Here is a 24,728-nt window from a genome sequence, read left to right as displayed (position 1 = left end):
CGTGATTGTATGTATGTATGTATGTTTCTTTTTTAAGCTCTTAATCCATACTAATATTATAAATGGGAAAGTGTGTGTGTCTGTTTGTTTGTCCGTCTTTCACGGCAAAACGGAGCGACGAATTGATGTGATTTTTTAAGTAGATATAGTTGAAGGGATGGAGAGTGACATAGGCTACTTTTTGTATCTTTCTAACGCGTGCGAAGCCGCGGGCAAAAGCTAGTTTTGCTATAAATTTTAGTACCTACGAAGTCAGGTAACAAAAACTGCATTACATCAATTCATAAAATATATTTCACTTAACATTACTACGTAAAATTATAACTTCAATATTTACAATTTGCTTTGTAATAATGATAAAATTTGATAACAACTAATTATACAGATAATAACAATATTACTAAATTAATAATACATTATTTGTGATATTTTGTATGATCTAATCGCCGTAGACTGACATTTCATAAATATATTAAGAATAATATCAACATAAAAAATAACAGAAATTAAATATAAGATCAGGGATAGTTCACTGAGACTTTGCATTGTGAATTTAACAAGTTCGACTTGTTGCGTGGATCGAAAACGAACCAATGGGCACAATATATGGGTTAGAGGATGTCAGTGCCACCCAACAGCGTTGCAGATCAGAAGGTAACCGGACGCAACGAGTAGGTTACCCACCATCACTGGGAAACCAATACGGAGGTATTGCAGGAAGGTGAACCGGTAACCGTGCTGTTCTGCCACTCCCGCGCAGACCACGTTGGCGCTTGCGCCGATTAGAGTGCCGTTACCTGAAAAAAAAAAATAGATTTATTGGTAGAATGAAAGTAAGGTAAGTTAACAGTGAATCTCGGTTAGGTACACAAGTATGTTGCTAAACAAATTGAAAACGCTGTTGGATAGTGAGTGTCTGCGCGTATAGGCATACGTTGGGGCTGATGGCCAGGATTTGCGCTGATGTGGATGGCAGGTTGATGAAATGACGAAGGCAGCGGGTTCTTCGAGTTATTTTTTTTTTATACTACGTCGGTGGCAAACAAGCATACGGCCCGCCTGATGTAAAGAGGTCACCGTAACCTATGGACGCCTGCAACTCAAACAGTGTCACATGCGCGTTGCCACCCCATTAGAAACTTGTACATTCCCTTTTGCTGTGTTAAGTACACAGCAAAAAGGAGTGTACAAGTTTTAAGGAGGGTTCGGGTTGCCGACGACTCAAAGGACAATAGACGGAACAAGTTAGTTCCGTAAGTCCTCCCGTCATCAGCACACCGCACCCTCGTTGAGCTCTGGCAGCCTTACTCAATTAAAATACTTAATTGATTAAATTCGGGATTTTTACATATTTTTTACTTAACTAAATGTGTGTCTGTTTGTTTGTCCATCTTTCACGTGAAAACGGAGCGACGAATTGACGTGATTTTTTAAGTGGAGATAGTTGAAGAGATGGAGAGTGACATAGGCTACTTTTTGCCTCTTTCTAAGAGCGAAGCTGCGGGCAAAAGCTAGTCAATAGCTCACCTCCAAGGCAGGCTCCGAAGCTGAGAGCCCAGGCTAGTGGGGCGAGAGGCAGCGCCAAGCCGGAGGGGTCCGCTAGGCCTGCGATCACGCGTACCATCATTGTCGTCAGCGGAATGTTGTCTACGAAGGCTGAGGCTAAGCCTGACACCTGTCAACCATAATAAAATAATATTTAGCATATATTAAACATAAGATCATACCATCCCACACATTACACAACACACACGACGACAGACGACGCCACGAAGCCTCGACGTTACGTTGTCACATAAATCTAGATGACGTTTCTTACTTTTAATGTGTTTATTTTTATGCTCTTATGTATTTTTAGTTGCTCAGTGCTTTGGTTTTTACTGTCATACTGTGTAACATATTTGAAATAAGAATAAATAAATTAATTAAAATGCGATTGCCTAAGAACGCGCATACACTCCACCACACATAGATGGCGCCACAAAAAATACCTTGTAGCTTTCGATTGTACTTGTAGATGGCGTTAAGTGTCACAGTATAATAAAGATTACTATCGTACAGTATGATCATTCCCGCTCCCCGCTGCAAGGCCGCCCACCCCCTCTCGGTTACCTCACAGTTACCGCCTGTCAAAAACGCGAACACGGAGGATGATTAATTGTAGCACGTTGGTAAAGGAAATACCACAAGACTCACCCACAGTATAAGCATGATGGCTACGGTCAGGCGCGACTCCTCGCCAACTTGCAGTATGAGGGACCCCGTCAGCTTCCCAATCCAATCGATGAGGCCCAGTTTCGATAATGCCTGAAATTATAAAAGCATTACAGAAATGATAATAAATATTGTACAGTGGACATCACGTAGGTGGGCGTTTTACAAAATAAATCTCGAATATCGAATTTCACCAGAGCTGGACGTGTTTGGTCTCATTCTTCTCAAAATCACGAGCTGATTCGATCCCGATGATAAAAAATGTGTCCCAAATTTTCCATACTAAATTCGAGATTCCAATACGTCACGCTCGTAGTAAGTTCATACTAAAATCGTGGCGTAAAAGAAAAAAAATAGGACACATTTTTTTATCACCAGGATTTTGTTTATTATTATAAATGGGCTTACTCTTGGCCACAGACTAGTCAAAGGCACAGACGTGGCCTACGATGGGGTGAGCTCACCCAGACGATAATCGCATTAGCTCGTGATTCTGAGAATAATGAGCCCAGACACTGAGGAGGGACTGAAATCTTCTCGAGGCTGAGGCGTAGGGTTAGAGCCGGCGTAGCTTTACCTATATTTGACGTTCATATGCGCATTGTAATAGCCTACTTGGAAAATAAATATTTCATTTCATTTCAATGCTGTTTCACCCTGGGCCCTGAAGCCAAAGGAAACTTTGACTGTATGTACCTCCATCAGAACAAAGAGAGCAGCAAAGAAGAGAAGTGTAGACCACTCGACCCTGGCTAGGATCGGCTCCAGGTCCTGAATATCAGCCAGCAGCAGCAGCAGAAGGGCCCCGAGCAATGCCGTCCAGCCGAGAGACAGCCGCTCTGAAACATGAGGAACAAAACTATAGGCATGGAATCAAATCATCATCCAACACTAAGTTCTCGCGCTTTGTACACATATTTAAAGTCACATACAGGTCGAAACGCGATTAATTAACATTATTTTATGTTTTTTCCCAACGTTTCGGCCAGGTTGCACTGGCCGTGCGTTGATAAATTAATTCATAAATTAATATCGGGTAGTTTTGTGGTGTTTACATCTCCGGTGACACTTTGCTGGGACGTCAGTCTTCCGCGACCACGGCCAGTGCAACCTGGCCGAAACGTTAGGAAAAGGTAAAATAATGTTAATTAATCTGGTTTCGACCTGTATGTGACTTTAAATAAAAAAAACCGGCCAAGAGCGTGTCGGGCCACGCTCAGTGTAGGGTTCCGTAGTTTTCCGTATTTTTCTCAAAAACTACTGAACCTATCAAGTTCAAAGCAATTTTCCTAGAAAGTATTTATAAAGTTCTACTTTTGTGATTTTTTTCATATTTTTTAAACATATGGTTCAAAAGTTAGAGGGGGGGGACGCACTTTTTAGGGTTCCGTAGCCAAAATGGCAAAAACGGAACCCTTATAGTTTCGTCATGTCCGTCTGTCCGTCTGTCCGTCTGTCCGTCTGTCCGTCTGTCACAGCCGATTTACTCGGAAACTATAAGTACTACAGTGATGAAATTTGATGGGAATATGTGTTGTATGAACCGCTACAAAATTATGACACTAAATAGTAAAAAAAAAGAATTGGGGGTGGGGCCCCCATACATGTAACTGAGGGATGAAAATTTTTTTTTCGATGTACATACCCGTGTGGGGTATCAATGGAAAGGTCTTTTAAAATGATATAAAGTTTTCTAAAAAACATTTTTCTTAAAGTGAACGGTTTTTGAGATATCAGCTCTCAAAGTCGTAAAAAGTATGTCCCCCCCCCCTCTATTTTTATAACTACGGGGTATAAAATTCTAAAAAAAATAGAGGTGATGCATGCTAATTAACTCTTTCAACGATTTTTGGTTTGATCAAAGTATCTCTTATAGTTTTTGAGATAGGTTGATTTAACTGTAATTTTGGCAGGTGTATAAATTGACATAATAAGTTTATTATATTTGCTGCTACGGAACCCTTTGTGCGCGAGCCCGACTCGCACTTGGCCGGTTTTTTTTTCCTTTAGGAGCGATTATTTCCGAAAATATTAATATTACCAAAAAATGATCTTAGTAAACCCTTATTCATTTTTAAATACCTATCCAACAATATATCACACGTTGGGGTTGGAATGAAAAAAAATATCAGCCCCCACTTTACATGTAGGGGGGGTACCCTAATAAAACATTTTTATCCATTTTTTATTTTTGCACTTTGTCGGCGTGATTGATATACATATTGGTACCAAATTTCAGCTTTCTAGTGCTAACCGTTGCTGAGATTATCCGCGGACGGACGGACGGACGGACAGACAGACATGGCGAAACTATAAGGGTTCCTAGTTGACTACGGAACCCTAAAAATCATCCTCCTTGCGTTATCCCGGCAAGGGTTAATCCATTCTCTTCGGGGCATATTAATCTACTTTAGTTATTTCACTAGTACTTACGTAGGAAGGGGAAGGCGTGCAGGAAGAAGACGATCACGACGAAAGAAACGCACACACACGACTTCACCAGCAGCGGCTTGTCTCTGATGCGGTACTGCCAACACAATCATTACAGTAACTTGGGGTGAATAGGACCGAAACAGACTTTCGAACATCGATAACATTTTTTTCTTATACACATATTAATTTTTTTACACAAAACAATTCTTATGTCGTTTAATTTAGTAATTTCAAAGATAAACGCAAAATAGTACGAAATTCTAGCCCACCCTGACGTCGGGGTGAATAGAGTCGGGAAGGGGGTGAATTAGAAAAAGGGCTGACTTTGAAACAGCTGTTTTTACACGATTTCAGGTATATCGCTACAGTAACGCTTACACACTAGGGCACACCCGAGTTGTCATTAAAAAATGCGCATTTTCCATAATAGCTTATCTATTTTATATTTTATTCTTTAATTCTATTGCCAAGATGGTGCTCTAGATTATTATATCTCATTAATTAACCTCTGAGCAACTTGCATCATTAACCAATAAAAAAATATATTTAAAATACTGTTCAAGGCGGCAGTAGTACACACAAAGGGGAAAACCCATACATAGGCGAAATATGTAAAAAAGGATTTTGTGGAAAGTTGTGGTTATAATAGGCAATTTAAATATACCTAAGTATATTCCAAATTCCGGGGAGGAAGTTTTAATTTTCAAGTCAGGCCCAGTTTTAATTTGCAATGCTAGTGAGACCGTTTACTTTAAAATTACTACTACAGATGTTAGTGCGAAAAGATTTTTCTTCGTATTGTTACGGAAACGTCCAAACATGCCACGTGTAGTATATCCCTAATTAACACTTTAACAGTAACTTAACGTTACTGTCTGCAACATACATGTGACACACGTATGTGAATTAAATAGCATGTAAGCAATAATTTACTATATAAGGTATGTTTAGTTTTACTTGTCTCTCTCTCCTGTATTGATTATCGACAATACAACACACATCATCCACAATGACCAGTTTTACTTAACCTCCATTCAACCCTCCAACTTCATCATATCTCACATGCTATTTCAGCCAGCCTCAGTACAAAACGTACTGACACTATCTGTGTAAGAATGTCCTATAGTTACAGCATATCCCACGGCTTTGCCACATTTTTTTTTTATACTTCGTCGGTGGCAAACAAGCATACGGTCCGCCTGATGGAAAACGGTCACCGTAACCTATGGACGCCTGCAACTCAAAGAGTGTCACATGCGCGTTGCCACCCCATTAGAAACTTGTGCACTCCCCTTTGCTGTGTTAAGTATAAATACACAGGAAAAAGGAGTGTACAAGTTCAAAGGAGGGTTTGGGTTGCCGACGACTCAAAGGACAATTAGACGGATCAAATTAGTTCCGTAAGTCCTCCCGTCGTCAGCACCCCGCACCCTCGTTGAGCTCTGGCAGCCTTACTCACCGGCAGGAACACAACACTATGAGTAGGGTCTAGTACATGGAGGAAAAGTACCTTAAATATCATAGATAGGGCATTTTGCTGAAAGAAGACTTTATTTTATTTTTAAAACTAAATGAAACTGCATTCATAGATTTTTAAATAATTACATGGTGAAACCGGGAATCGAACCCGCTACACGAGGAAAAAAACACTTGTAGCTGTGTCGTACCGATTCGACAGGCTTCATCATTAGGGTTATTTTTTTTCTAAATAACATACTGTCGGTAATAAAAGTAAGACCATGACTTTTAACATTTTATATTTTACAATAAATCTAATTCTTTGAAAGTTTGAAAAATATAATAAAGTCTTCTTTTCAGCAAAATATCCAATCTGCGATAATTTATGTACTTTCCACCCATATGGCATAGCCATGGGACATCCTGTATATATATATTTCTCAAACATGCAATGAAATATTGTCTTTACGTTCCTTAAAATGGGCTGGGAAGTATCGCTTTTTGGGCACAACAACTCGAGAGGACTGTAAGGGGATTTCATATTATTTGTGCCGTTTGTATATCCGAGGTCTTTATAGAGAGTACGTCGCAGACGTCGCATCGGACCGATAGATGGCGCCATCGTTCGTTGTAAGTCGCTCCGGCGTCTCACCGCCGCGATGTTGGTAGTCCCGTTTTCCCCCACCTGCAACACAAGGCCCCCCGCGCCCCGACTCGCCACCAGCCACCCTCATTGTTTCGTCGAACGCCGAAGTGACCGGTTGTCGCGTATTCCGTTCGAACATTTTTACAGCATGGTGTCTCGAAATTAATCTTTTAGTTTCTATTTCCTTGTTATTTCTGGTCAAACCAGAGTTATTCGTGTTTTTATTTAAAAAGTGGCTTATAACGTTTCGGAATTATGAAATTTTTCAATTTCATCCGTCAATTCTCTCTTCCCTTTTAATTTGCGCTCGTTCGTCTTGAATAATGAGATATATTATGCCTCGCTAGCGATCATTATTCGTCTTTCGGGGTTCTCACTATAGAAATGAACGAGCGGTGCTTTATGATTCTACCCACTTTTTGTAAGAAAGTTCCATGCTGCAAAAATCGTTACCGTTAATCAGTTTTCTTTTTAAACTATTCGCATTTCCGAGACTAAAGTAGGAAGTGTTATCCGCGTATTAAAAGTTTCGCGCGAGAATATAAGCGGTAACGTAGGTAAGTTGCTCCGCCGGGGACCACGTGCTCCGGGGACCACGTGCTTCGCGACCGCGGGCTGCGCGACCTGCGGGCTGCGGCGGCGGCGGCGGCGGCGGCGGGCGCGGTGGAGGAATACCGCGCTCCAAGGAGGTTTGAATTTCTCCGACGAATGGGTGAGCGGATTCATATTATTTTAGAAAGAATTCCGATTCGGTGCGGAGGCCCCAAGCCACGTGTCGACGCCGAAACTTACTGTAGCGCTGCGATAGCGCCGCTGACCGCGGCAGTGTTGTCCGCGCGTCGGCGCCGCCGAGGTTACGTAGAAGTTGCCTCCTCGTTAACGATGGCCATCTCTGCGGTGCCGCCGAACAACGTTGTGGCCGCCGCATAGGCGTCGCGTGCGACGCTGTAAGTATGTCTGCTGCTGCCCCGACGCGAGCGCCGTGCCGTTAGTGATCAGTCGTCAATACGCAGGCTACCAGCGCGGCCACCTTCTGCCCCCGCCACATGGCCGCCACGCTTATGCTGGCGCCTCGATGGTGATGCAGAGCGTTCGTCTGCCGTGACAACGCCGCGATCCTGCTGAAGCTGTCCACCAGTATCGCTGGCCGCCACGCTTATGCTGGCGCCTCGATGGTGATGCAGAGCGTTCGTCTGCCGTGACCACGCCGCGATCCTGCTGAAGCTGTCCACCAGTATCGCTGGCCGCCACGCTTATGCTGGCGCCTCGATGGTGACGATGCAGAGCGTTCGTCTGCCGTGACAACGCCGCGATCCTGCTGAAGCTGTCCACCAGTATCGCTGGCCGCCACGCTTATGCTGGCGCCTCGATGGTGACGATGCAGAGCGTTCGTCTGCCGTGACAACACCGCGATCCTGCTGAAGCTGTCCACCAGTATCGCTGGCCGCCACGCTTATGCTGGCGCCTCGATGGTGATGCAGAGCGTGCGTCTGCCTTGACAACGCCGCGAGCCTGCTGAAGCTGTCCACCAATATCGCTGGCCGCCACGCTTATGCTGGCGCCTCGATGGTGATGCAGAGCGTTCGTCTGCCGTGACAACGCCGCGATCCTGCTGACCTGCTGTAGCTGTCCACCAGTATCGCTGGCCGCCACGCTTATGCTGGCGCCTCGATGGTGATGCAGCGAGCTCATCTGCCGTGACAACGCCGCGATCCTGCTGAAGCTGTCCACCAGTATCGCTGGCCGCCACGCTTATGCTGGCGCCTCGATGGTGATGTAGAGCGTTCATATGCCGTGACAACGACGCGAGACGCGACCCTGCCGAAGCTGTCCACCAGTATTGCTGGCCGCCACGCTTATGCTGGCGCCTCAGTGGTGATGCGGAGCGTAATACTGTTAACCGCTGCACAGGCGTCGCAATCCTTCTGCTGCGTCTGCCGTGACAACGCCGCAAGCTACTTGAAGTTTTCCACCGGTGTCGTCGGCCGACACGCTCATGCTGGCGCCTTGATGTCGCCTCGATCGCACGAGGTAAGATTGTAGACGCGGCGACCTTCATCGCGCCACCGAGCGCAATACTGCGGCTACCGCGAAGGCGTCGCTAATTTTCCTGCCGCGTTTGCCGTGACGACGCCGCGAACTCTGTTGATGCTGTTCACCGATGTAGCTGACTGCCACGCTTGCGCCGGTGCCTCCCGCGCTGACGGCGGCCATCTCGAGAAGGCCACCGAGCACGATACTGCGTGACGCGACAGGGCATCGAGACGCCTTTCGAGCTGACGACGGCCGTCTCAATCTCACCGCCGAACATAACAGCGTCTGCTGCAGTGACAAGCTGGTAAGATTGCTGATGTGGGCCCTTGGTGCTGCTAGCCGCCACGCTGATAACGCCCGTCGCGCCTAAGATGTCACGCTCACCGCGAACACTGTCTTCCCCTACAATGGTGCCACGACCACGACTATCCAGGCTCCGTCTGCTACGGTATCGTTGCAGACTCTGTTGCTGACCAGGCTGATACTACCCTCCAATGTGACGCCGGGCGCCGCTATCAGCTGACATCCCGTACACTATGGTATCCACTCTTCTCTTTCCAGTTCCCGTGAAGTACGACTGTATTTACACTCTATTTTGACCAAGGACTCCTCCGTCGCCGAACTGAGAACAGATAAATTCTAAAGATGCTACGTCCTAACGTGGTTTGGACACCCATAGTTGAACGAGGTAAGACGTCAATAACCGGACGAGGAGCCGCACTGCTGCGAGGGTGTCCTGACGATGTTCGCGAGCTATCTAATCGGAGAGGCGCCTCGCGAGAAGACCCTGTGATTCCTGTACATCGCTCATTGTGTAGGTCAAAGACATCGTAAAGGTTTGCGGAAAAAAAAAAAAAAAAAAAAAATCCCTTTCAGAATGTCCAGATCTGAATTCGAGCCAGCGTCCTGCATCCTGAGCGTGCGTCTGTTTACCGGGCGGACACCAAAACCGATCGGCAATCTGGCCGCGGGGGTTCCAAGTACACGATGATTTCCCGGAGGCTTGTGGCGCCCCCTGTCCATTCGAGAGATTAACTTATTCGCCGAGCCTCTAATAAACAAATTGGGAAAAATAAACCTGCTTCGCCTTAGTGAACTTCAGATTCCAGCTCAAAGCGAAAGGGGCCAGGAACTCAGGAGTACTTCAGTAGTTATCATCTGGCTCGACTATACTCAATTGATATAGTGCTTGATTCTATCGTAGAACCTGATTTCATAAATTTCACAACTTTCGTGGTCTACAGAGGAAGGTTGCACCGCTGTAGTTTCCAGCATTACCTCGTACAGCTGCCGATAGCTGTAGGCCAATCGCCCCTGTTTTGCTTGCATCTGCAGCCCGATAAGACCTTCAATAATCGGAACATTGTACGAACTAAAGCTCTTCCGATGGAGAATAATCTTCAACAGGCGGTGGCGCTGGCGACTGAAGTGACATGCAGTCGGATTAAGGTTCGCATAGCACTATATGCTATGCACAGTTCAGTTGTATGTTATGTTATGCTGTACGATGGCAGGACTACATCTCTTCTGTTACGAGTAACTACGACAGTAACTGCTGACTCCAACAGACTGTCGTACGAGGTCAGTATGCACCCCCTGGGAGCCAAGTAAGTGACCTTCGGTGACCTCGCCTTCTTCTGCTCCGCCCGTCATCGTACCTCTTCGTCTGCGAGAGCCCTGCATTACGCCGTACAACGGTACGTATTAAGCCTCCGCCACACATAAAGCGCATTCCGCTTCGCTAACGCTACGCTATCAGCGCGCTGAATGCGCGTGCATTCCGCTCGCGTCCCGCGCGCGTTGCGCTCGCTATCAGCGCTCGTTCGTTCCCGCTAGCGCCCACTGGGCGCAACGCCAGCGTTAGTGCGGTGCACCGCCATTATTGCGCTCCGCCTACGCTCTTAAAGCGCGCATGTGTGGCGGTGTTAAATTCACCCCTTGACCTGCTACCACGACGTGTTCAGCAACCACCAGCGATGCGACACGGACGTCTCCACCTCTCAGTCTACTCTGTCGACCTTCATTGCACGAAGTAGAAATCCGTCGCATCGGGTTTTGGATTAGGTAATGGATTACCCTAAGAGTCAATGACTGACTTAAAGAAATCGACTGTGATACCTCTGTTCAGTGTAGTAGCAATCGACAGCGCTCGTACTTTTCATCTTTTAGGCTAGTTTTACCGAGCGATCGGTATCCTCAAATGCCCTCACTAAAAAGAGTTCAGAGTTCAGGAGTCTCGCTTGCAACCGCGCTCGCTTGACGCGAAATAGTCTGATCGAAAATACCAGTATTGTAACAAATAGCCCTTGGGCGCGTGAGTGATGACCTTTTTCTGTGTTTGATATGGACGTAAGACGTTGGACTTTAAATAGTCATATCAAAGCTAATATTGATTTAGATAATTTTTATGAAGGGTTGACAAAAGCAGTATCAATTACGTTACCCTGCTACAGTACAGATAGTTACACTACTTTTACAGTTAATTTCCACACTTTGTGTCTGAAATTGGGTTTATAACCTGATAAAATAACGTGTCTGTTAATAATAATAGTGTATCTAAGGTTTTTGTATCTTGTTCAAGTCAGCCTCGCCTACATCTTTTTTTTGGTTTTGATCTGCGATGTATAATAATGTCATTTCTCTAACTATTCGCTGACTAAAGCTAAACGTCATCACGAAAATCTCTTTATGCGTTTCTGGCACCGAGATATTCGCGGATCGAAGGCTATTTCGACTGATACATCTGTCAAATCGGTTCAACTGATTCACTTATTCTTCTATGCTATGCCAATAGGGCTACCAAAGGGTTGCGCGCCAGCTGACTCGCCACCAGGAGATAATAAACAGGTCTCTATAAAGACCTCGGATATACAAACGGCACAAATAATATAAAAATTTTACCTTCCAATAAAATTTGTATTATTTTGCCTGGTATATCCGAGGTCTGAGTGATGCCTTCCTGGTAGGCTTAATATACCGTCGGCACTTCTCCTCAACAATGAGGGTGGCTGGTGGCGAGTCGGGGCGCGGGGGGCCTTGTGTTGCAGGTGGGGGAAAACGGGACTACCAACATCGCGGCGGTGAGACGCCGGAGCGACTTACAACGAACGATGGCGCCATCTATCGGTCCGATGCGACGTCTGCGACGTACTCTCTATAAAGACCTCGGATATACCAGGCAAAATAATACAAATTTTATTGGAAGGTAAAATTTTTATATTATTTTTTAGGTTTAGGCCTGCAAAGTAACTTTTTTTTATAAAATAGGTATTGTCCTTTAGAGCATTTTTTTTTATTTCATTGTATGTTTGAGAAAAGCACTATACATGCCTCGGCGTGAAAATGGATTCCCGGCCTCGTATCCCTATCCGGCCTCGCTCGCACGCTCGCTCGGCCGTATATACCCACTTGGCCGGAAATCCTCATTTTCCCGGCCTCTGATGTAATGTACTATATATTTAAATCTGAAGTAGCATTACAAATACGAACGTTTCCGAAAAAATACGAAGGTTTTCCTTCTGCTTTTCAAACTACATCTGTATCTTGTCAATGTCACTGTAAGAACACACAAGTTACCTTCTGTTTCATCTGGGCCAGAGTGGAGCAGAATTTGGGGTCAGTTTTGTTTCCGCAGCCACCCGCTTCTCTCTTCTGTAACGCTGCATTCAGTCTTTCCACCTGTAAACATATCTCATGACTGTACCTATTCATAATAGGCTACTAGACTCATATCGAATTTGGCACAATAAGTGATTTTGGGTATTAATAGTTATTTGTTATACAAGGGGGCAAAGTCGTATTTTAACGCCGAGTGTGGAATTGAAAAACGAGCAAGTGAAAGGATTCTATAGTTGAACCACGAGCGAAGCGAGTGGTTCGAAAATAGAATCCTGAACTTGCGAGTTTTTTAACACACGAGAAGTAAAATACATTTGCACCCGAGTGTAACACAAAACTTTTCCCCTCACTATAGCGAGGAAACTATACAACGCAAAAAATGCGTTTATCACTGCTTCCAGTAGTTCCACAGGTGGTAAATCATCTTTATTACTAGATTCACCTACTTTTATCAAGTTTAAAGCAGTTAATTTGACTTTATTCAAGGTCAAACTACTTTACCCACTAGTGGATAAAATGCGTTTTTACCCGCTGGTATTAAAGGACAAAACACGTGTTTCCGAGCTAGTGAGGGGAAAAAGTGTATAATGCTTAGGTACGTATTTTCGATTAAAAATGTGTGTAATTAGGGTTCCGTACCAAAAAGGTACAACAGGAACCCTTATGGTGCGACTCTGTCCGTCTGTCTGTCCGTCTGTCACATTCCTAAATATCTCGAGAACTACTAATGCTATCAACTTGAAATTTGGAATTGTTGTGAACATTGTAAACCTCTACAAATAGAAAGTATAATTTTTTTAAATATATTAATTTTAATTGTAGAAAATGGCCAAAATGAAAGGGGGGCAAACTGTAAATTTCAAGTTACTAGGTCAAGTGGGGTATTATTGGAAAGAGCTCAAATTGAACGTAAATAAACTATTTTTTATAATTTTTTTGTTGTGGAAAAAAAAGAATTTTGAAGGAAAATGTAAAAAAAAATACCGTTCCCCCCCCTTATCTCCGAAGTTTACCAACGAAAAATTATGAAAATTTTAGTAAACATTGGTTTTATGCTATATATTACAGGAAAAATATAATTGTGTTTGTATTTTGAACACTTTTTTTTTAATTCACAAAAAACTTTTCAGGTTTTTACTTTCAATTTACCCACCCTTGCGGATGTATATCGTACTTAAAATTAATACGAGATGTTACGTAAACCAACTTCTGTCAAATAAAGTAAAAACTGTTTAAATCGGTTAACGTTATAAAGAATTATCCCTGAAAAACCAGGTCGCGCAAATTAGTTAGCAAATTGACCGGGAGATGGCGCTATACACTATAATACTCATTAATGCCTATACTTTTGTCTTCTAGTCAAGTCATTAGAGTTACATGAAAATATGAGATTATTTTTACTAGGTAGTTTGAAAGAAAGTTTGTACGGAACCCTCGGTGGGCGAGTCCGACTCGCACTTGGCCGGTTTTTTTTTTTTTATTTATTTTGGCCACCAAAAACGTTGTCAGCGATGTAGTGACGTCATCGAATTCGAACCTTACTGCATGTCAAAACAATCACTGACATATTGAACTTTATGCCTTCATACTTAAAAAGTTAAAAAATGTTGTTTTCGAATAGAATGACCTGATAAGCAGATAATCTATAGATTAACATGACTGTGTGGTTTTCGCCTGATTACGTAAAAATACTTAAGGTCAGTGCGGGCAAGACCGGCATAGTTTATTTGAAATAAAGTTTGAGTGGATAAAACTCTATAATTAATGTAGTCTGGCGTAATGAGCATGGTCCTATGGGATAGCAAATATTATATTTTACAAAACTTTTATAATATTTTGGTGAAATAAGGTAATTTTAAGTGATAAAAATCACATTTTTTAAGGCTCGGCGGGTTGACCGTCCCCCCGCGATGAGTACGGGAAGACCGTCTAGTACTTGTTTCATCACCTTTACGATAAAATTACTCGGTGACTGATGTATTAGAGTTAATCCGAATATGTAATTAAATCCTGCGATAGCCCTCATAACATGCTCTCCCTTATACCTCTGCCACACTATGCCCTTCGCGCTGCCCCTCACGCTGCCACGATGTTGCCCTCTCTAGCCACACACTGCCCTACTCACTCGATTATCGCACTAGGTTGTTGTCGGCCGCCGAGTCGCGTCAAAAACCGACAAAATAGAGAGCGGTGGGCCACACTATGCCTCTGCCTACTTCCCTCGCTACTTCCCACGCCGCTCGTCGAGTGTGTGGCTGAGGTATAAAGAAAATATCGCATAGAGCTTAATGATATGTGTGCAGATAAAGTGTTACATACATTTCATATGGTATAGGGTTCTTAGCCCGACTTTTCTATCCTAGTGGGTAATCCAATGGACTTAAGTACGAATGCTAAGCCCGCTGAGGGCATTTATTTGCAAACATACCTATTTATTCCTAAGTCAAAGATTTTTGTACCTATTTGTATTGACAAACATGTCGTTGTCTGAGTACCTATAACACAAGCCTTCTTTAGCTTATCGTGGGGCTTAGTCAATCTGTCGATTATCCTATAGGTATAGCATTATTTTAAGGTTATAAATACCTTCTTTTCTAAAGCTTTCCTCACGATGTCCTCGTCTCTAGAGTATAAAGACAAGGAGCCAGCCGCTCGCTTCCACACCGCTATCTCCTGACGCATTTCTGAAATTGCAACAATTGTTGATGTAGTTTTGCTTGACAACCCTAGTACCTAATCAAGAACAACTACAGGTTGAAGTTTTTAATTAATCATATTTGTTAAACGTTATTTTAGTTCACTTAGCGAAGAAACTCTGATCCCACACCCCACAGTCAAACTGTGAAAACCGTTTTGATATGTTTTTGTTATAAATGTACCTTTTGTGTTAATAAAAAAAAAAAAAAAAAAAACAAAATGCGTGCAGTTCGATTGTTATCGATTCGTTCGTGGCATTATCGTGATCAAAAGTAAAATACTTTACAATCAATTTTGTGGCTAGGTTATTTATCCAATTTCAACTAAATGTTGTGGTTATTACTCACTTTGCAAGCGTATGGGTTTTCCCCTTTGTGTCTTTGAATACAGCCACCACTAACCACTAAAATCTTATATGTCGGGGTTTTTTCAAAATTTAAATTTTGTCGTTATATTATTTATATTAAAAATGGCAAAGTGTGTCTGTTTGTTTGTCCGTCTTTCACTGCAAAACGGAGCGACGAATTGACGTGATTTGTATCGAGGAAGTTTGTATCGAGCATTCCGCAATTTTTGAATTAGCGGTGCCATATTTTGTATGGCCAAGTAAAAATATGATGACAAAGCTACTGGGGGAAACTAATCCATTTTTTCCATTATTATACTATGATGTTGAGTTCTACATGTAGGTATCCACTGAACACGCCTACCATATATAACCGGTGGACACTCTATTTAGCACTACAAACATTGTAAAACATGGAAAAAATGAACCCGTTACATTTGCCCCCCAGTCGAGATTTGCCCCGCTGTACCTTGCCAGATTTGTTTCCAAATCCGGGATCTAAAAAAATTCTGGCTACAATGGGTTGACCCAGTATCTTACAGAAGCGGGGCGTCGATATAACTCGATTCCCTACGGGTTCCCTAAAATACTCCAGTATCTGTAGAAGTCCATACAAAACAGATCCCGAAAAGCTTTTCAGGGCCATTTTTTTTTCAAAGTTGTCCACCCCACTTTTTTTGTAACATGGGTATTTTTTACGCGATTTATACTCAGAATCGCGAGCTCTTTCGATCCTGATAGGAGAAAAAAAATGTCCCAAGATTTCCATACATTTTTTCGTACCTTCCATTCCGTTACCGCAATACAAAATGTATGAAAAAATGGTAAATGAATGGGGAAAAAACCTTGGGACATTTTTTTTCTCCTATTAGGATTGAAAGAGCTCGCGATTTTGAGTGGAAAACACATAAAAATTTTCAAATCCAAAAAAAAGGCCGAAAGGCCGGCAACGCACCTCCAACACTTCTGGTGTTTCGGGTGTCCATGGGCGGCAGTGATCGCTTACCATCAGGCGACCTGTTTGCTCGTTTGCATCCCGTAAAAAAAGTGGGGTGGACAACTTTAAAAAAAATGGTCCATCAATGAAAATGGTATCTTTTGCCACTGGTATCTTAATACCCTTACCCTGTATCTCCCGGGGCACATCATGTCGCAACTTGTTCAGGTCTCGGAACATGTACCGCAGCTGCAGGTAAGTCTGCACGCACACAAGCAAGATCCCCACTCCCATGTGGAGGGTAAACGTCGTGAAGTTGATGTTCTACAACAAAATTAATGTATTTTAAACATTTTTTTTTATATTAAACAATTAATATAAAAAAAAATTATTTTATATTCATTGATGAATTCGCCATGCACTTTTGCAGCTCACTGTACCTGTATGTGATAATAACCTAACTACAAAATTCAAATTTTGAAAAACCCCCCTAACGCGACGTAGTGTAGTGAACCGATTTTCATGAAACATGGCTAAGGACACTCCCGACTAACTCAGCTTTCAGAAAAAAAAAACGAAATCTAAATCGGTTCATCCGTTCGGGAGCTACGATGCCACAGACAGACACACACACACACAGACAGACATACAAACATACAGACAGACAGAAAGACATACAGACAGACACGTCAAACTTATAACACCCCGTCGTTTTTGCGTCGGGGGTTGAAAAACAAACTAAGATATCGACGCAGTTGCAGGCAAGTTTGGTCGCGTGATAAATGATAAAACATCAGGCCGTCCCTACCGCATATTTGGTAACTTCGATAGGGACGGCCTGATATTTTATCATTTATCGAGCGACCGTACTTGCCTGCCTGTGCCTGGTTACGGCTGTTAAGGGACATGGCGGCGGGAATGGAACGAGCAGCGGGTCGTGTCATCACACACGCATACGAGTACATACATCGAATACTGTATACTCCAGGTGTCCATATGATCCGTGAACAATATCGGAACATCGGTAGAACAATGACGCGCGACGCTCCAGGGGTGGAATACCGCTAAGGTTTACTGACGTCGTGAAGAAAGCTTGTGGTTCCATGCAGATAGCAGGCCATATGGCCCTAGACCGCGTCAAGTGGAGAGAAATCACTGTTGGTCACGATCCTCAGCCATGAGGGAACGACTGACAAGAGAGAGAACAATGGCCATCTCTCTCAGCACAGCGGGATGGCTGGCCATGAGGTCCCCTATAAGGGTAGCATGCTCCCCATATTGCTGAAGATCACCATCAAATATGGCACTGAATTTAACACAAGTGAGATTCACGTGTCATAACAGTCTTAACTGGTTAGCTTTGATGAGGTTGGGAGGGTGCAACACAGGGGTAACATGGACCCAATATTGCTACAGATCAGCATCATATGGCACTGGGTTCGGTACAAGAGAGATTCCCACAGAAAAAATGTTAATCATTAGTTTATAGTACCTCTCTCAGCACAGCGGGATGGCTAGCTATGATGACGTTGGGGGGGTCCCCCACAGGGGTGGCCGCGCCCCCCACATTGCTGAAGATCACCATCGACATCAGAACTGGCACTGGATTCAGCTGCATCACTTCGCATAGCCTGCGAATCAAAATAAATAACAAAAACTACTAAAAATGCTTTAGAGAGATTTTTTTATTTTGATTTTTGAGACAAGGGTAGTCGTTACAAATCTAGGTCACTAGATTGTGTACAGCTGTGTAAAAGTAGTGACATCTAACACTTTAATATCTGAAACTATAATATTTGAAGCAAAAACGTGATGAGATATTTTTGTTGGATTGAGACGTAACCTGGTAACTGGCATCACGAGTGGTCACTTGTGGTCACTGGTGGTCACGAATGGTGGTCATGCCAGATGGTAACATGCGTCATGAGCAGCACGGTGGTCACTGGTGGTCGCTGATGGTGACTAGTGTTCACTGATGGTGACGGGCGTCATGAGAAGCACGGTGGTCACTAAGTGGTCATTGGGCACTGGTGGACCCTGGTTTTTATTGGTGGTCACTGGTGGTCACCGGTGGTGGTCCTACCTGATGATGACTGGCGTCATGAGAAGCACGGTGGTCACTAAGTGGTCACTGGGCACTGGTGGACACTGGTTTTTATTGGTGGTCACTGGTGGTCACCGGTGGTGGTCATACCTGATGGTGACTGGCGTCATGAGAAGCACAGTGGTTACGTTATCCAGAAACGTGGAGAACACGGCAGTGAAGAGACACAGGCAGTTGATGAGGGGCCACGTGCGACCGCCAGTCACCTGGAACGTAAGGGAAAGATTTACGATACAATACAATACAATACAATACTTTTTCACCACACCAACTGGTAAAGGCTGCAATACCAAACAAGCTATTTGAAAATAGATAACAAAATTGCATTTTATCCACAAGAGTGAAGAGTGCAAAGTAATTTCATACAAATTTTAACTTGATAACTTGAGCTGACTGGTAGAATTTATGGCATTAAGTTCGCCTATTGTACATTGTGTTTCTTTGTTCAATAAAGATTAAATAAATAAATAAATAAAGGCCATCAGAGACAGATAGTCCAACAAGCCAGTCTCAGCTAATATAGCGACGAATAGCATCACGCTGTGTAGAAGTAGTAATGTCTCCACATCCAGCCAGGAGACCAGCGAGGGCAGCGAGGGCAGACAGACAGACAGACAGACAGGCAGACACCCAGACAGTAGACGGACAGACAGTAGACAGACGGACAGACAGACAGACTCACCTCAAAGGCGATCAGAGCCAGATAGTCCAACAACCCAGTCTCAGCCAAGATGGCAACCAGTAACATCATGCAAAGGAGCAGTAGTAGTAGCGTCTCCACATTCAGCCAGGAGACCAGCTCAGACAGACAGACATACCTTAAACGCCATCAGAGCCAAGTAGTGAGCTTTACGTTAAAAAAACGGACAGACGACATACAGACGACAGACAGGCGACAGACAGATGACAGCCAGACGACAGACAGATGACAGACCGACAGACAGTTGACAGGTAGACAGACAGACAGACTCATCTCAAACGACATCAAAGCCAGATAGTCCAACAACCCAGTCTCAGCCAAGATGGCGACCAGTAGCATCATACTAAGCAGCAGTAGTAGCGTCTCCACATTCAGCCAGGAGACCAGCTCAGACAGACAGACATACCTTAAACGCCATCAGAGCCAAGTAGTGAGCTTTACGTTAAAAAAACGGACAGACGACATACAGATGACAGACAGACGACAGACAGACGACAGACAGACGATAGACAGACAGACAGTTGACAGGTTGACAGACAGACTCACCTCAAACGCCATCAAAGCCAAATAGTCCAACAACCCAGTCTCAGCTAATATGGCGACCAGTAGCATCATGCTCAGCAGCAGTAGCAATGTCTCCACATCCAGCCAGGAAACCAGCTCGGGTAACGAGGGCCGCGCGCCGGCGAGGGCTAACACCGCCACTGAGAGGGACGACGAGAGAAGGGCCGCGATTGTGCGGTTCACCACCTGAAAAAAGATCGAGATATACTTAGAACAGAATCATCATCCTCCTTGCGTTATCCCGGCATATTCCAAGATTTGGCGTTTAGTTTTTACGAAAGCGACTGCCATCTGACCTTCCAACCCGAAGGGTAACTAGGCCTTATTGGAACTAGTCCGGTTTCCTCACGATGTTTTCCTTCACCGAAAAGCGACTGGCACATATCAAATGACATTTCGTACGTTCAGAAAAACTCATTGGTTCGAGCCGGGTTCGAACCCGCGACCTCCGGATCGAAAATCGCACGCTCTTACCGAGGCCACCAGCGCTTAGAACAGAACTTACTTATACTTAGAACAGAATAGAATATCATATCGATTTATTTGTGAACACAGGTGACAAATACACAATATACATCTTAAAAAATACATCATCATTATGTAAGCCCTTTATCACCCACTGCTGATCATAGGCCTCTCTTCTACGCAATTTATTCCTGTCCTGAGTTAGTCTCATCCGGTTGTGATCCTAAAAAATACAGAGAGGAATGAAGTGCCACGAAATGGCCTCATCAGAGCATGTTGCTAGTGGCTTTCAGCGCTGATCTTCCGATGAGACCATTAAGGTGAGAATTCACGGAAGGTAACAGACTGAAGAAAAACAAAACACATACAATAATAGTGGACATACTTCAAACTTCAAAATTTTTTTTGCCACAATAAGTTACTAAACTAATATACGTACTTAACTAAACTTATGAACTAACTAATAATAAGCTTATAATATTGTGAAGCAATAAGGTCTCAGTCTCAGCATGTGCTGGGCAGAGAGCTCAGCGCTGGTTTTCAGACAGAGCCTTTAAATGTGTGTCGGTCCCAAACAAACAATGTCATGTTGGCCCAAAAGATAAACAAATTGATTGTAGATAAGTTTTACATTATGTCAGAAAAAGCAGTCGAAATTACAGCAGTTAATTAAAGGAAACAAGGGAATAATACATGATCTATATTTATTAATTAAGATCGAGTGGTGATAGGTACCATCCAGAAAAGTACACGAATTACACTGGTCAAAAAGAGAAATAAAAAAACAAAGTGTGATGTAAAGCTGCATTTTTGGTATGTTATTTGGGGTCCTTGGGGGAATGTAGGACTATATTTTGCAAGCAAAAAAATGGTGTGCTAACTTCGTAATTTAAAAAAAAAAGTAAAAAAATCAGACTTTTTTTTGTATTTGCCGTTTTATTAAAAAACTATGCATTTTTGGTCAAAAGTTGCTTTGTAATGTTGAAAGCGCATTAAATTCCAAACAGTTTGACATCTTTTGTATCAATGTCCGTCAAATATTTTTTGAGATATGAAGCGTCAAAAAAAGAACATTTTTCCCCTTTCTATGAAAATATTCATTTTGCTAATATTTTGAGACAGATATCAGCAAAACAACTCAGGCTATTACATAAATTGTAAAATAAAAATGTAGAAAATTTCACTAGCTTTCATTTAAGACCAAAAGTGTGCCAGTTATTTAAAAAAATAGGATTATATCGTAAGTCTAGTATAACTGGATCAGAAATAATCGGTGGATGGTAATGGCCAAATGGGATAGTTTACATATATTTACAGTAGGTGTAGCGGAGAATGAATTATGATTATTTGGGGGCTGTTCAAGTATTACTCAGTCACATATTTGCGTATATCAAATCAACATTTATTTAGTTAGTTAAGTTTACGGTCAAAAAGACCTCAGGATCGACGCTTGGCGGAAAAAAATATTTACGAGTAGAAAACCCTCATTAATTGAATCAGATTGTTCCGAAATTGTTCTTGTACGGACTGGTTTTTAAAGCATATCACTGAGGGTCAATAATATCGATGCAATCTCACGAGCGTTGTCGTTTGTCGTGGACGTGCCCGAATCATAGTATTCTCCGTTTAACGAAATATCAGTACATAGACTACATAGTATGTGTTGTATTGCACGCGCAGGTCTCTCACCGCCGCGCAGGTGTAGTCGAACCATAACTCGACAGTATACACTGAGGAACAGCTGCGCTGTCACTAGTTTTGCGTTGTCACTACATTTGGCGAATCTTCTAGCCAACAGGTTTGCCCTTACTGCGGTGGCTCGCCTCTGCCTTTCTATGTCCTCCTGGTCTTTTAAACTGGACAAGATGTGACCAAGATATCTGACTTCGTGTACTCTCCGCAATTGAACTCCATCAAGCAAAAGAGGTGGTACATGTGTGGGCATATGTGCTGCCTCCATGAGCATAAATTCAGACTTGTCCGGATTGTATCTCATGTTATGCTGGATGGCGTATCTCTCGCATTCTGCAAGTATCTTACGCATAGCTCCCACAGATGGTGCTAGTAGGACCATTTATTATCGTCTGCATATGCGATGTGATTTATCATTTGCCCATTGATGGAGCAGCCAACCTCGGTACTGGTCAAAGCCTGCGACAGCCCATCCATGTACACGCTGAAGAGAGCCGGAGACATACTGCCTCCTTGTCTCACGCCACAGTTTAGCCCGCTGGCTGTGGACAGAGTTGACTTCCATCTTACTACGTTCTTCTGCTGGGAATACCACTTCTCCAGTATCTTAATAATTGGCGTGGGCGCTTTCCGTTCCCGTAGTTTATTCCACAGCAATCGGTGGTCAAATACAACTCAAGTGGCCTTTCTATCACTACAGGAGTTGTGCCATCAAGATGCAGAACCAGGACCCTCAAAAAGGAAAAAGTAAAATGTAACTAATTCTGTTTTATTTTTCTAATTTAGGCCACTAGGTGAGTGTTTTATTGTTGTATTATTGTGTCGACTTTTTGTTTATGTTATACTAACAGGTAGTTTTTAAAATATCCAATAATGTATAAGTACTAACCATTATGGGCCCTTTGTTGTCTGATATAATAAATAAATTAAATTAATTTACTAAACTTCAAAATTTTACTGTATTTTATTTCTTCATTAGTAATAGTCAAATCGATGCAAAGTTAGCTTAGACAATTTTATCAGATAAACGGATATCAAAGAAAGTAAGATCGAATAGATAACACTTTCAACCTAAAACTTTTAGCGTAAACTAATACCTTAACCAATCTACCAGACTCTTGGCTTCTCTATTTATAGATTTTTTTTTTGTTTACCAAAGTAACTATTCTTCTTACTGACTTTTACTTGCACTAAAACTAAAGCAAAATAAATTTATACAATGTTGTATTGCAATATATATCATATCATGAAGTATTTTGCAGATATTTGTCCAAAAATATTGGCAAAACGCTACATTTTATAAATGCGTCAAAAATTAACCTTTTTTGACGCTTCATATCTCGAAAACTATTTGACGGACATTGATAAAAAAGATGTCAAACTGTTTGAAATTTAATGCGCTTTCAACATTATAAAGCAACTTTTGACCAAAAACGCATAGTTTTTTTAATAAAAAAATAAAAACCAAAAAAAGTCCGACTTTTTTACTTTTTTTTTTAAATTACGAAGTTAGCACACTTTTTTTTTGCTTGCAAAACATAGTCTTACATTCCTCCAAGGACTCCAAATAACATACCAAAAATCCAGCTTTACATCACACTTTGTTTTTTTAGCCGATTTTCATGTAAGATTTGACCGGTGTATACAGGCTCTGTGCTTACCTCAAATATTACAAGGATGTACAAAGTACACAGGAGAACTGTTGCGTAGATAAGTCCGTCCCTTTCTTCCAGCGGACTCATGACGTAGCTAACGGTGAGAGGCACTGTGGTGTTGCTTGAAGACTGCATTCGGAGCGACAGGTCGGATCCTAGAAAACGAGAATTCGTCACATTTTTCGACTCCCTAAACTGTTGAGCGTCGTGCTTTTAATTCTGCAAAGTAGACTTAAGTAATTTTTCTACTCCCGTACTGTTATTCGTGAGTTACAAGGTCGTGCAGAGAACTTTAAAACCCTACATAAAAGCTGTCAGGAGAAGTCTATCTAGTCTATACCCTGAAAACATTTAGTAGCAGTAGCACGATATAGCTGTTACAGTTCAGTAAATACATTGTTACCAACATAACAAACCAATTCGCAGAGTCGAGACTCCTTCGTTTTCTGCTGCGTTCATAGGCGACGCGTCGAATCGCATTCAAATGTATGAGAACTCGATTCAACTCGGCTCGATTCGTCTTAGTGGCCAGGCTTCAAAGAACCATACCATAGACAGTTTTATTTTCATGTTTGCACTCAAACTGCATATTCATAATGGTAGGCGGACAGGCGGTCCACTAGATAACTAAGATGACTGAAAGTAGGTATTTGTTGATTTATAATTTTCTTTCAAAATCAGTGCTTGGTCGTAGAAAAAGTATTGTATGCAACGGTGTTTAACTGAGTCAAAAAATGCTCGTGGCGTCTTTATTAACAATTTTCGGCTTCGCCTCAAATTGTTACCCACGCCACTCACCTTTTTTGACCTCTTTTAACCACCAGTTGCATAAAATACTATAGTCTCATTTGTCCGGCACAGTTGTGAAAACCTTAATAATGTGATAGATACATATAATACGGTCTTAACCACAAGATTTTTTTCGAATATCGGGAAAAAATATCACCGTGACGTACAAAGACATCTTCAAGCTAGAGATGGGCCGAATATTCGGTAAATATTCGGTATTCGGCATATTCGGCAAGTTTTTCAATGTTCGTATTCGGCCGAATAATTCGGTTGCATTGCCGAATATTTACCGAATAAACAAAGTAAATAACTAATGAAGATGTTACGTATTCCGTTGGATAACAAGCTTCTTTTTTAGTAGCTTTATTAGAAACTA

The 24,728-nt window shown here is 42.6% G+C and overlaps 1 protein-coding gene across 1 annotated transcript in view; it reads right to left on the bottom strand.

The window, feature by feature from the left end:
- Positions 1 to 282: 282 nt before the first annotated feature.
- The window catches only part of LOC125240251 (P protein-like), a 50,677-nt gene continuing 26,231 nt past the window's right edge, over positions 283 to 24,728 (bottom strand). The window contains exons 9-20 of the mRNA XM_048148087.1: positions 23,570 to 23,718; positions 19,734 to 19,937; positions 18,578 to 18,693; positions 17,876 to 18,014; positions 16,572 to 16,707; positions 14,990 to 15,087; positions 12,362 to 12,463; positions 4,648 to 4,741; positions 2,911 to 3,053; positions 2,197 to 2,307; positions 1,528 to 1,675; positions 283 to 797 (exon numbers count right to left, since the gene is read on the bottom strand). Coding sequence (XP_048004044.1) covers positions 622 to 797; positions 1,528 to 1,675; positions 2,197 to 2,307; positions 2,911 to 3,053; positions 4,648 to 4,741; positions 12,362 to 12,463; positions 14,990 to 15,087; positions 16,572 to 16,707; positions 17,876 to 18,014; positions 18,578 to 18,693; positions 19,734 to 19,937; positions 23,570 to 23,718 — 1,616 coding nt within the window. The 3' untranslated portion in view covers positions 283 to 621. The remainder of the gene's footprint in view (positions 798 to 1,527; positions 1,676 to 2,196; positions 2,308 to 2,910; positions 3,054 to 4,647; positions 4,742 to 12,361; positions 12,464 to 14,989; positions 15,088 to 16,571; positions 16,708 to 17,875; positions 18,015 to 18,577; positions 18,694 to 19,733; positions 19,938 to 23,569; positions 23,719 to 24,728) is intronic.

This window comes from Leguminivora glycinivorella, chromosome 27 (genome assembly GCF_023078275.1).
Source record: "Leguminivora glycinivorella isolate SPB_JAAS2020 chromosome 27, LegGlyc_1.1, whole genome shotgun sequence".
NCBI classification, from domain to species: Eukaryota; Metazoa; Arthropoda; class Insecta; order Lepidoptera; family Tortricidae; genus Leguminivora; species Leguminivora glycinivorella.
Note: the sequence above shows the minus strand (reverse complement) of the source record. Positions and strands in the feature narration are given on the sequence as shown.